At 41.8% G+C, this 12,530-nt stretch overlaps 1 protein-coding gene across 6 annotated transcripts in view; it reads right to left on the bottom strand.

Annotated features, from left to right (window-relative positions):
- PLCE1 (phospholipase C epsilon 1) overlaps positions 1-12,530 on the bottom strand; it is a 342,109-nt gene that overhangs the window by 232,271 nt on the left and 97,308 nt on the right. The window contains exon 1 of one of the 6 annotated variants that reach the window (XM_021074010.1): positions 9,398-10,948. The exons of the other annotated variants lie outside the window; for them this stretch is intronic. Within the exon in view, the coding sequence (XP_020929669.1) occupies positions 9,398-9,448 (51 nt within the window). The 5' untranslated portion in view covers positions 9,449-10,948. Of the gene's footprint in view, positions 1-9,397; positions 10,949-12,530 lie in introns of those variants that run through there. 6 annotated transcript variants of the gene reach the window in all.

Raw genomic sequence — 12,530 nt, 5'->3', positions numbered from 1 at the left:
ATGTGATCACTATGGAGGACAATACAGAGGTTCCTTAAAAAACTGAACAGAAGAATGGATAAAGAAGATGTGGTACATATAAATTATGGAATATTACACACCCATAAAAGAGAATGAAATAATACCATTTATAGCAACATGGATAGATCTAGAGATTATCATATTAAGTAAAGTAACTCAGAAAGACAAATATATGATATTACTTACATGTGGAATCCAATAAAAATCGTACAAAAGAACTTATAAAACAGAAACTCACAGATTTCAAAAGCAATCTTATCATTACCACAGATTTCAAAAGCAATCTTATCATTCCCAGTGAAGCCACTGGGAAGAGGGAGGAATTGGGAGGGTGGGAATAACACATACACACGACTGTATAAAATGATGATTAACAAGAACGTACTGTATAGCACAGGAAAATCTACTCAATAGTCTGTAATAACCTATATGGGAAAAAAGAATGGATATATTTATACTAATGACTGCTTCACTTTGCTGTACACCTGAAACTAATACAACATTGTAAATCAACTATACTTTAATAAAAAAATACTTCACACACACACAAAAAAGAAACTTTGCTGGGAAACCTTATTTGAAAATCCAAATAAAAGACATTCTAGGAGTTCCCTAGTAGGCTAGCAATTAAGGATTCAGCATTGTCACCACCGTGGCTTGGGTTAGACCCCTGGGCCAGGAACTTCTGCATGCCATAGGTGTAGCCACAAAAAAAAAAAAAAAAAAAAAAAAAAAAAAATTCTAGGGTTTCCATTTCCCCACATACACAGTCTAAGCAGACCTTAACAGATAGGTCAAATAGTCTTAGCTTTATCTCTGCCTGAATGTGAACTTGATCTAGCCAGTTTCATCTGTCAAAGGAGGCAGTGGTTAGCTAATCAATGGGATCCTATCAGATGTAATTTTCTTGGTACTTTCTTTTATAGAAGCCATAATGCTTTGTGCCTAACATGCTGTGTTAGCTGAGTGTTCACAGAGTCCTCTTTATTACATGTTCTAGCTGCTTGCTTGACAATGGAAATCAGTCCTGCTGATTTAAAGTTCCTCTTTGGAACTGACCTCCCGATGGAGTTACTTTCATTCCTTTGTTTGATACACACATATTGAGTTCCTATTATGAGCCAATTCGATGGTAATCTGTCCCTCCTAGCTCTGACAGAGGACCTCTTGACAGTGGCAGATGGTACATCTTTTCAGCCTGCCTTTACACCCATTATGTTATTCCAAACCCAGGGAAACCAGTGGAGACAACCAGGTAGGGCTTATGGTTGGCTCACCATTTTGCGAATGACAGATAAGCAGCAAGTGAAAGGCAGGGGTACCTAGAATCTAGGTCTCCTAAATCCTGGTCCTGGTCTCTTTAGTTTCATTCCCTGCTGCCCATGGGAACAGTAACCTGGACAGCTGAGAGGGTGAAGAGAACTCAGGCCCCTGCTGGTGAAGCCACCTCCACAATCTACGGATAAAGCAATGAAGTGATGGCCAGAATAAGGATGAATCTGGATCACAAGAAGCCCCCCCAGAACAACTGGAGATAGCCTCACTTTTAGTTCTGGAGGTCCCTCAAGTTCCAGATTTGCCTGGCAGCCTAAAAACACCCCAAAAAACTGGTCCTAATGGCCTAGGAGCTGGGCTGCATCAAGGCCCATGGGCCTGAGAGGTTTCTCCAGAACATGGAATTGGAAGGAACATGTGATCAGAGTCTAACAGGTGGGCTCAATCCCACCTGTACTCCTTAGTAGCTGTGTGAAATCAGGCCTGTTATTCATGTGTGAAATGAGGATGATACCATCCACTATGTAAGGTTTTCCAAGAGGATGAGAAGAAATACCCTACATGAAAGTAGCTGGTATGGTGCCAGGCCTGATTACTTCCCTCTCCCCTACTTCTAGTGCCTATTGCTCCTCTCCTAGGCAGCAGCCCCATGGCCATGGCACACAGTAAGTGCCCAGTGTCAATTCTTCTTATTAAGGAACAGAAGGGCCCATAAGGTACAGTGGTGACTAAGAAGCCCACAGCAGAGGCAGGGTGCAGAGGGGATGGAGCCGAAGCAAGACACTGAGTGCATCTTTCCCGAAGATATGTGAGCCCTGAGGGGGATCCAGGAGGTGGCTCACAGCCTTTTCCTGGTAGAAATAAAAACAATTCTCTTTAGAAAAGAATCAGTTACAAAGGGAGTAGAAGGAAGAGGGGAGCATTTTACAGGTGATTAGAACATATTATTTGTTAAAACAGCTGAAACAGTCTATAATTTTACTAGCCATTGGAAACAATTCCTGGAGTAGCCATGTGAGAAAAGAAGGTTTCTGCTACCAAGTTTTGAATCTTGCTCTAATCTGATTAGGTTTAGCTAATCAAAAATAGACATAAGAGCTAAAAGAAACAATTAGAGCTGAAAGGAATTCTACTTCTACAGAAAATTGACCAGGAAGGGTAATGAATAACCCTTTCTTCTCTTGTACCTGTGACCACTAAGCTAAGCATCTCTAAACCAACACTGCTCCTTCCCTGGGGCCAGCAACTTGTGCATAAGCACAGCACACACAAGGCACTAACCTGCTGGTGGACCCTGGGTGTGAAATCTGCCTCTGGGGAACAGGTAAAGTTGTGTACTGAAAGGGGTGTCTACCACCCATGAGTAACCACCCAGCGGCCCTAGGTCTCTAGGTATGGCTGTTTCCTTGGCCTGGAGCACTTTCCTTCCTGGCCCTTCTCCTCCAAACTTTCACCTGAGGGCTCCTCATTCTGCGGATATGACCCTCCAGGGGGCCTCTGCTCCCCACCAGGTCTGGATGAAGGGGACCTCCAGAAGCCCCCTCAATCATCTGTTCTTTCTCCATTCAGGCACTTATCATACCTGACTGTGTCTCAACAGGGATGATTTTGCCTCCAGGGGACATTTGGCAATATCTACACTTCTGGTTGTCAAAACTGTGTGTGAGAGAGGATGCTTCTGGTGTCCTGCAATGCCCAGGACTATCCTCACAACAAACAACTGTCCAGCTCCAAATGTCACCAGTGCTAAGGTGGACAGACCCTGCTCTAGTCTAAGTGTTTATTTATCTTTCTTACAATGGCTGTCTCATTCGTATCCTCAGTATAATTCCTGGCACATTGCACTCAAAAAAGACCTGTTAAATGACTAAATGACCTTCAGCCCAGCTCCCATCTCTTAGTTACTCCTGCTTGTTTTAACCCTGACCAGCTCTCTGTACAGCCTCTCCATCTCACCAAGCACAAATTCTGGTTGCTTTCTGATGCCAGCCAGCCCCCACCACTGGTCCCATTCTACTCCCGCATAGAGAACTAGGGCTACCTGAGGCAAAGCAGAGAACAGGGCATCTGGACTAGTCATGGAGCAAAACTAGACAAAGTCAAGACCATAAGAAAGGGAAGAAGGCCTAAGCCAGCTGGGAGCAGGGCCAGACCACCAGACAAATCGGGCAGCTGGACTGTGCAGTTAAGGGCTCAAAAGCTGATTAGTTTCCAAATCCTCCACATGCCTTTTATTTAATTAATGGATAGTGAGTGTCCATTTCCGAGGCTGCAGGAATCTTCTTTCCTTTAAGTGAAGCAGAACCATATGACGAATACTTTCTTGAAACCCTGAGTCACTGCCCATTTGTTTTTTTTGGGCTTTTGCTACTGAGTTCACATGAATAATTATAAACTTACTTTACTTGATTGTAAGGGGCTGGGTAATTCTCAGAAATTTCAAGAATGAAATGTTCACAACCACTTTCAAGACTGTGACACCGCAGGCTTTGGGAATTTAAAATCACTGTGGTCTTAAGTGTATTTTCTTATTTGATTTATTATATTACATATTTCATACACATCAATTATAATTTATGTTCATTTATGTTCAAATGAAGTAGTGAAGAGAGATGAAGCCAGGCAACTTTTCTTCTGGACAACAAAAGTTTAGGGGGGTTGTTGCTTTTTGAAGCTAAAGATGAGTTGTTTTCACTATCAGCCCCACAATTCCACCTTTGAATTCTTTTAGAACTTTGGATGAATGCCAAGCTGTCCCCATGATTTATCCATATCCAGTCTGTCGACTAGGTCTAGAACATTCTGTGCATCTACTACTACTTGATCTAGTACCTCTGCTTCTAAAGATGATTTAAGAGTGTTATTCAGTTTGATATATTTTTCTGAAAAGATCAAGGCAAATAATTTATTTATTCCTGCTGGCTCCTTCTCATACATCCAAAGGAGTATTCTGATAATCTACAAAGGTTCTATCATGTCTTTGGCTGGCTCCTTCACTCCAATTACTTTAAAAGGCCTTCTGATTTTTGCATTAATGTCTGTTTCTTATAAGATACTCCTTAAATTATATGTGGCTCTTTTTCATGAGCTTCCTAGGTGGATTTCCCTGTTCTTCCCTGAATTAACTTTATATTTTTCCAGAAGATATGTTTCTTGGGAACACATCTCTGCCTTGAGCAATGCTCTTTGAGCTGCATCTGTAAATAGAGATTATTATTCCAACCTCCAGGGCGATGAGATCAAATGAAGGCAGGCACATAGAGGGTGATGCCTGATGCCTTGCTCACAGTAAGTGTTTAGCAAATGGTTCTTTATCATCTTAGCTAAGGAAGGTGGGGTAGGAAAAGGAAGCTAGTTCTTCTCAACTCAATGCTCTAAATGGTTTTCTGAATCTTGTCCTACTATGTGCTTCCCAAATGGTGTTGACAATGTTTTTAAAAAATTAGCTGGCAAGATTCTTGAGGTTTATGATAATCTTTTTCATAATTATTATTCACTTTTTTCTCCATTCTCCTGTTATGTATACATTATCTTGGTTTTCCATCCTTGAACCAGACTGTTAAACTTATTAGGATTATTAAATCAGTGTTCACACACAGATACTTCCTGCACCTTCTATGGTGCTTCTCTTCCTTTTCTTCTATAAAATCATTAGTACAGGAAATGATCATCTGTCCTAATTCATCCCAGGGAGGTATTGTGCCAATCTACAAGCGAGTAAACACCCTCATTATTACTAATTGGTCCGATTTTTTAGCTTGGCCAGTCCTATTCCAGTCTCCAGCTCAATCTCATTATCCTTGTCAGGTGGCTATAACCCCCTTCTACTGCCATATTTTCATTAGCTGTTTGGCTATTTCCACTCACTAGGCATTTCCTGATGGCATTTTTATGCTGAGGCTCCTTGGATTTCTCCATTACTCTGATAATCTGCTTCATGATCCTGATTTCTTATCCTCCTTTGCCAGCTTTCTCATGAGAGCCTTTGGTTTCAGAGAAACTCAACAGCCCTGAGCCCTTCTCTTAGCAGGACCCTTGAATTTCACCTGTTTCATGAAGACTATGTACTACAGCAATCTATTATCTATCTATCTATCTATCTATCTATCTATCTATCTATCTATCTATCTATCTATCTCTACATAGCTCAGCAATGATCACAAAAGGTTCTGATCTTCAGCCTCTTTTTCAGCTTCCCAAATTAGCCTTCAGAACTTTCCTACTGTATGCTCCCAAGTTGTGGTACTGAGACCAAAGAGGAGTTGGGTATGTGACTCTCAGAGCATACGTAGGACAGCTTCCATCCTATTGATTTCCTATTCCTGTTCTCATCATTTTCACCAGATGATCTTTACCCAATTAGTGCCAGGAGATAACAACACCCTTTGCCAACTGTTGCAAAATGGTTCTGAAATGCCCCCAAGCCTTCCCTGTGCCCTGTACCCACCTTAGCCTTCAGTGGTTGCCACAGTGCTTTCCTAACAGATATGATGTGCTGACCCCACTGGATTCCTAGTTAGACTGACCCCAACAGATAAATCACTGAATAGATACCACTTCTGGTAAAACCTCTTCCACTCCACCACACACACATACACCTGCTGTTTCTCTGTGTAGCTTCACGTTGTAGGTGAAAACATGGAAATTATTAGCATTAGATGTCTAAACAGTTTGGATTCAACTGGCACCTCATGGCAAAGCAAGTCAGGGTGTGAAATGAACACTAAATCAAGCACAGTAGGTGTTCTACCTCCTTGTTCTTCTTGCAGCAAGAGCTCCTTTGGAAAGTGTTAGAAGTGGGTGCCAGAAATAAAAGCTTACGGAGTTACCACATGCGTCATACCCCATAGTCTTCCCTTTCTCCATCCTCGTTCTGGATGACTTACTTCCTTTCCTAGAATCTCTACTATACCCAAAGTCTCATAAGGGCACAGATGTAATCTCTCCAGCACATTGCTGTACCTCAGGGCCCAGCAGTGTGTGGCACACTGGCCCCCAGTAAACACTAACTGAGCCATTGTTTCCATGAGAACAAACCTGTTTACAACTCCGCCCACTACCAAAGTGTGACCTGGGTTCATTTGTGTCAAGCAGATCCATGGGTGTCACCTGCCAGACAATAGGGCAGATGTGGTGACACTCACAGGGAAGGCAGAGGTGAGCGGGGCAGAGACAAGTCATTTTTTTCCAGCACATATGTGTGTATATCTATATAATTACAGTAAATGTTTACAAAATCACAACCTATAAAAACAGATTTTTGGTGTAGGCTGTGCTCACTTTTGTTGATGGCATTGCTTCAGATTGTAATCAAAGCTAGAACTCACAGTGGCCCACTGGTAAGGCAATACCCTTCACTCTCTGTGTGTGTACATCACATACCACAGTTATTTACACAGAATACCTTCCCCCATTACTACCCCTCTCTCCACCTCAATTCTGATTATAGGGATGTGATTTATTTGCCACCCCAGTTTCTCCCCATGGGTTACTGTGGCTATTCGTTTCAGCAGCAGCCGTTCTGAAAACTGCAGAAACTGCAGAATAGAACTGCAGAAGGAGGAGAATTTCAACCAGTATCATTTGAAGTGTGGTCCCAGGAGGTGGCATCAGCACCTAGGGAACTGCTAGAAATGCAAATTTGGGGGCTCAACCCCCGTCTTGGAGAACTTGCATCTCTGGGGTGGCGCCCAGGAAGCTGTGTTTTAGCCGACTCTGCAGGCGTTGCTTGCTCAAGTTTGAGAAGCACTGTTGGCTCCTTTTCAGAATTCTCTCAGGTGCTGCTTATGGGAGACTGGGGGTCTGGAGCCCTGGAGGAGGCTTTTCATTATCTACCTTTCTGTACTGCTTGAATTTTGTTCAGCCACATACACATCTTACTATTTCAATAGAAATAACAACAACAAACAAACAAAACCTTTATCAAGAACACATTAGAAGGGAAACGATAATTAAATAGCAACTGTTCTAAGATGTTCCCTCTAATTATTCACCAACTGTTTACCTGGCCAATTACCCCTCTCTCCTGAATGACAGGTAAGGAGGAAGAAAGTAGAATGAGGATAAGGTAATACATTGACAAAATCATATTTTGTTTTAACAAATATATAACAAAATATATTTCATCAAATATTTCTAAAAATATTAGAGAACCAAGGAAATCCCTTAATATATCTATATGACCATGAGTCAAAGCAGGACAACATCAGGGTTCACCATTTCCACACTGTACAGTATGATTTTTTTTTTAAAGCTTAAATATGGAAAGCATTTGTAACAATAGCTTATCTAGATTCTTCAATAATCGGCAGAGCATGAATATGGCACAATTAAGAGATTGCATGTTTAAGCCTTGGCATAATTCTCTTTTCCTAAAGATTACAGTTCTCATACCTTCTCAAATTGAACCTTAAGCCTGCCTTATTATCAGCCATCGCACTAAAAGACAACACAAAGGCTGAAGTTCTCGGTTAAAGCAAATGCTAGACGCTCTACTGCCAGTCTGTTTCCCAAAGGAAGAAACAGAGACCACGTGAACTAAAAGGGCTCATTACACAAAAACAGTAGGAACAACTGGATTCAGAAACCTTCTCTCATCCAACCAAAGCAGAGTCGCCTACACTGAATGAAAACATTTTATTTTCAATAAATAATAGAAATCAGGAGTTCCTATATCTATCCATCTGTTGCAAACAGCTACTATTCACTCCTACCAAGAGACCCACACTCTTACAGTAAACTGGTGTATCAAGTGCCCCCATCCTCACTCTGACACCTCCACACTACTTTGACCACAGGAGGAAAAATGAGCTTGTGTCAGGAAACTGTCATGATTTCTCATGTTACTCTTAAAGGTGTTGTTACCCATCAACTGGAGGTATAGAAGGAATGAACTTTTAATTGAAAACTTTAATCCTAATACTCATACAACATCATATGCTCTTGAAAAGGGTTATAGAAATTTGCAGATAGAGTTGTGTGAGCCATTTCAAGAGTAGTCTTCATAGTTTGAATTCCTTAAACATAGTACTCAGCAATGAAGTTAGCCAAATACAGAGAAACAAAACAGTTTTCAAGTTTTATTCTGGGTTATTTTTAACCCCAGAATTTTTTTTTTTTTTTTAAAGAAAAGGAACAGAATTTGGAATTGAGTTGGTGGTAAGCAGAAAACTACTCTTCCAATGATCTCTTGAGCTGATCTTATCAAAGGTCTAACATGCTTTTAATGCTTGTGAATAAAGAGTTTAACTACACCGATAAGATCACTTCTCCCCTAACTATGGACATTTACATGGAAAAAAGTTTTAATAAGGTATATGCGAAGCATCAAAAAACATGTAGCTCATTCTAATAAAGAATGCCATCAAATATAATTGTACTGAACTCTTTTAAGTATAGTTTTTTCCTCATAAAAATTAACTGTACTTAAGGACAGTCACATAAGTCAAAAGATAAGGAAAAAAATCAAATCTGCAAAAAGAAGACCAACTTATTCACACACTAGTATCTGAAGAATATAATGATACATTCATAACACACCACAGGCCATTATAAAAGGAAGAAAAACAAACATCTAATGAACCCTCAGGATTCCTTTCAAAACCTCGTAGACTAAAATGCACAGAAATAATCTTAAAGCTGTATCTTCAAAGGAAGAGAAATTTGCATCTGTATAGTTAACTATTTTGGGTGAAAATATTTTAGAAACTTCCTTAAGTAGGAAAGAAACTTCACTGATCCCCTCTGTGAAATGTCTCAGAGGAATTGTGTTTTGGCTAACACTGCACAGCGGTGTGAGTAAAGAAACAGTCCCCAGAATTTCATGCATTAAGAATATCGGGGGACTTCTTGGACAATGGGAATCCTTACCTGGTCTTCTTTAAGCCTCCAACATCCACATCCATCCTTTAACAAGGTAAAACTTGGTATTGCAGACAGAGGGAGGAACCAACCAACCCTCAAGGCAGGCTGAGAGCGTGCAAAGCCCCAGCTGACAGCCTGCTTCCCTCTCCTGAGGCTCTCTGCCTAAGAGGCTGCACAGAAACCAAGCCCAGTGCCAAATCTTAATCCCTTTGCAGAATCTCACATGGAGCTGCCTCACCTCTTCCATTCCCGCAAAGCCTCTTCCTGCTGCACTTCCTTCTGAAACCATTCATCACTGCAATGACCCACCAACTGAAGCCCAATCTCAAACTGTACTAAAAATCCTATAACACGCAGGGTGATGAGTGTTTACATTAGCTGAAATGAAATGATGTAATATCCAGAATCAAGGGAGGGCCCCCATCCAGAGTCAGGGCATTGTAAAAATCACTATGAAATACAACTTAGCTAGATGAGGAAAAAAATTCATCCCTGTGTTTTATGAATTTAGTCTCTGTAAATTTAGGGTTATTTGGATTATTCTGGTCTCACCAAGTATCATGTTTTTCAAATAGAAATTCAGAACTTCTCAATTCCTCATAGTTTTAGTAGAGATGAAAAAAAGGTAACAAACAGAATCCAGTGCGTTCATGAGCAAAGAAGCTGGTGTCAAGGCACCAATCCAGGGAAGTGGAAGCCTGCCATAGCTGCAGGGGGCCAGAGCCTCCCACAGGTGCAAATGCCTCAAAGGAAAGGCATCTCCAAGGAAAAGCAGTGTTTCTTTAAGCTAGAAGTCCATTTTTCTTCCCATTAATTTTTGATGAATAAGAAAGTCCAGGAGTTCCTAACACCATACTATTACTGATGGGCAACTACTATTGATTACTGCAGGATCTTATGGTCCCTGACCAGGGTGGGACGGGAAGATCTGAGAGGCTACACTGCTGCTGGATCAGAGCAGGTGAGGGGAGGGAAGGGTTTGTCAATAGAACCTGCTTGAGAGAGAGACCAGGTAAGGTTTTCACCACTGATCTGAGGTTGGCTTGAGACTGGTGGGGATGCCAGAGGTAGATTTTTTGTTTTTGCATGTGTTAATGATCACAACATGAAATTTAAAAATGTATTTACCATATGCCGGGCACTGTGCTAAGCACTTTATTTACAAACCTCATTTAACCCTCACAACAACCCTACCTAGCAAATACTGTTACTGTTCCCTTTCTGCAGGTGCCAAAGCTCAAACCTGGTACCGAAGTAGTGGTACTGAGTTTGTCTGGTGTACTCAACTATCAGTCCATTACTCCTGCCAGTTCTACCTGCTACACAACCACACCACCATAAGCAAGCTCTTCACTCTGCAAAGGGACAAAGTGTTACTACACGAAGGTGTGACAAGCATGTGTTTGCACCTCCCCAAATGCATAAACCAAATCCTTGGCTGTTGCTACCCAGGAACTCCAGGCCCCAGAGCTCCTGGCCTTTTTGCCAGGCCTTTGGAAGGAAGGTGGGAAACCTCCAAATGCAGGGACAAGAATCAGATGTCACACAAAAGAAGCTCTGGCCTGGCTCAGTTCTGCCATGAACCAGTGTGACCTTAGTCAACCCACTTCCCTTTCTGAGTCCTGGTAAAATTAGGAGATTGGATTTAGGATTCCTTCCAGCATGAAATCTCCATGACATATGATTCTAAATGATGTGAATGCTGGGTGAGATGTTATTTCTAAAAAACCAGAATGCGGGAGTTCCCGTCGTGGCGCAGTGGTTAACGAATCCGACTAGGAACCATGAGGTTGCGGGTTCGGTCCCTGCCCTTGCTCAGTGGGTTAACGATCCGGCGTTGCCGTGAGCTGTGGTGTAGGTTGCAGACGTGGCTCGGATCCTGCGTTGCTGTGGCTCTGGCGTAGGCCGGTGGCTAAAGCTCTGATTCAACCCCTAGCCTGGGAACCTCCATATGCCGCGGGAGCGGCCCAAGAAATAGCAACAACAACAACAAAAAAGACAAAAAGACAAAAAAAAAAAAACAAAAAAAAAAAAACCAGAATGCATGCACCCAAATGAGATTTCAATCTAAAATGACAACAATAACAACAACAAATAATAATAATAGTAAAATAAAACGATCCCATTTATTGAATTAGCCTACTATGCAAGAGGCACTGTGCTTAGGGCATTACATGAATACTCTCACTTTTCCTTATAAAAGCCCCTTATAAGGCACATCATTATCCCCATTCCACAGCCAAGAAGTGAAGGCTCAGAGGGAACAAAGGATTTGTGAAAGGCCAGCCACACAGCTGGTAAAGGGGACAAGTAGGAATTGGAGTCAGGCCCGATAGAGTCCAGAGCCTAAATACTCTATCTATACTACACTGCCCATTGTTCTATTAACACGCTTATCACTCAGAGCAATTCTGGAATACTTCTTGGGAAACTTCCTTCAGAACCTGTACATTGTACTTTAGTAAACGTACACTTTTGAACATCTATTTCATCCTGGACACCGCAGGGGTTACTGACATTTGGTCCTGCTCTCCAAAGGCTCCTAACCTAGTTGGAGAAATGGAGGCAGAAGGAGGTTTTTCTTCCAATGGAGACTGCACTAAGCATTACAACACAGGACAACGGGAGTTTGGGCAAAATTATCCAAATTATTGCTAATATGCCCAGTGGTGGTAAATATCCATCCTTAGAGGGTGGATGCAGTTCTGGCTCATCACAGGCAAGACAATGAGAGCCAAGTCTGGGGAATAAAGTGGGTCATTAAGCTGGGCAATACCATTTTTGGTCACAAGCTAGGTGTGGCTATAAAGTAGTGAGATAGATTTTCCTGTGTGGCCCAAACTAGCTCTGAAGGCAATTCCTAAAAGGCAGTTCCAAAAATGTTTTGAGCAATGATACCATCTCCAGATTAAAGGCAGAACCACCCAAAGTGATTCTAAAAGACAAGATTTCCCAAGCACAGCACTTGACCACAGCAGAGGCAAGGGGCTGCAGCATCACTTGTTGTGTGCTTCCTATCAGCAGGCCCAGATGAGCTTGTTTTCTGTTGTGTCTCCAGCATCTGGCATAGTGCTTGGCATGGAGGGAGGCTCAACAAATGTTTGTTGACTGACTAAATGATATTTTTGAAGGCACAGATTCTGGATTATTTGTTTCTAAAAATTGTCTTACTCTTTGGTCACACTTAAATATCTGCATATTGACTGTGGACATGTTCTCGATGAGCCAAATGGCCAAACTATCTACCAGGCCAGGCCCTGGGTGGTCAGCCTGGTCATGAGCTTGCTTTCACGACACTGTCTCATCCTGTCCCTACCCATGGCCTGTCTTGCATTCAGTGTGAAGAGAAATGAGAACCAGACACTAAAGAA

This window comes from Sus scrofa, chromosome 14 (assembly GCF_000003025.6).
Source record: "Sus scrofa isolate TJ Tabasco breed Duroc chromosome 14, Sscrofa11.1, whole genome shotgun sequence".
Classification (NCBI taxonomy): domain Eukaryota; kingdom Metazoa; phylum Chordata; class Mammalia; order Artiodactyla; family Suidae; genus Sus; species Sus scrofa.
The sequence above is the reverse complement of the archived record's forward strand: the minus strand, read 5'-3'. Positions and strand labels throughout refer to the sequence as shown.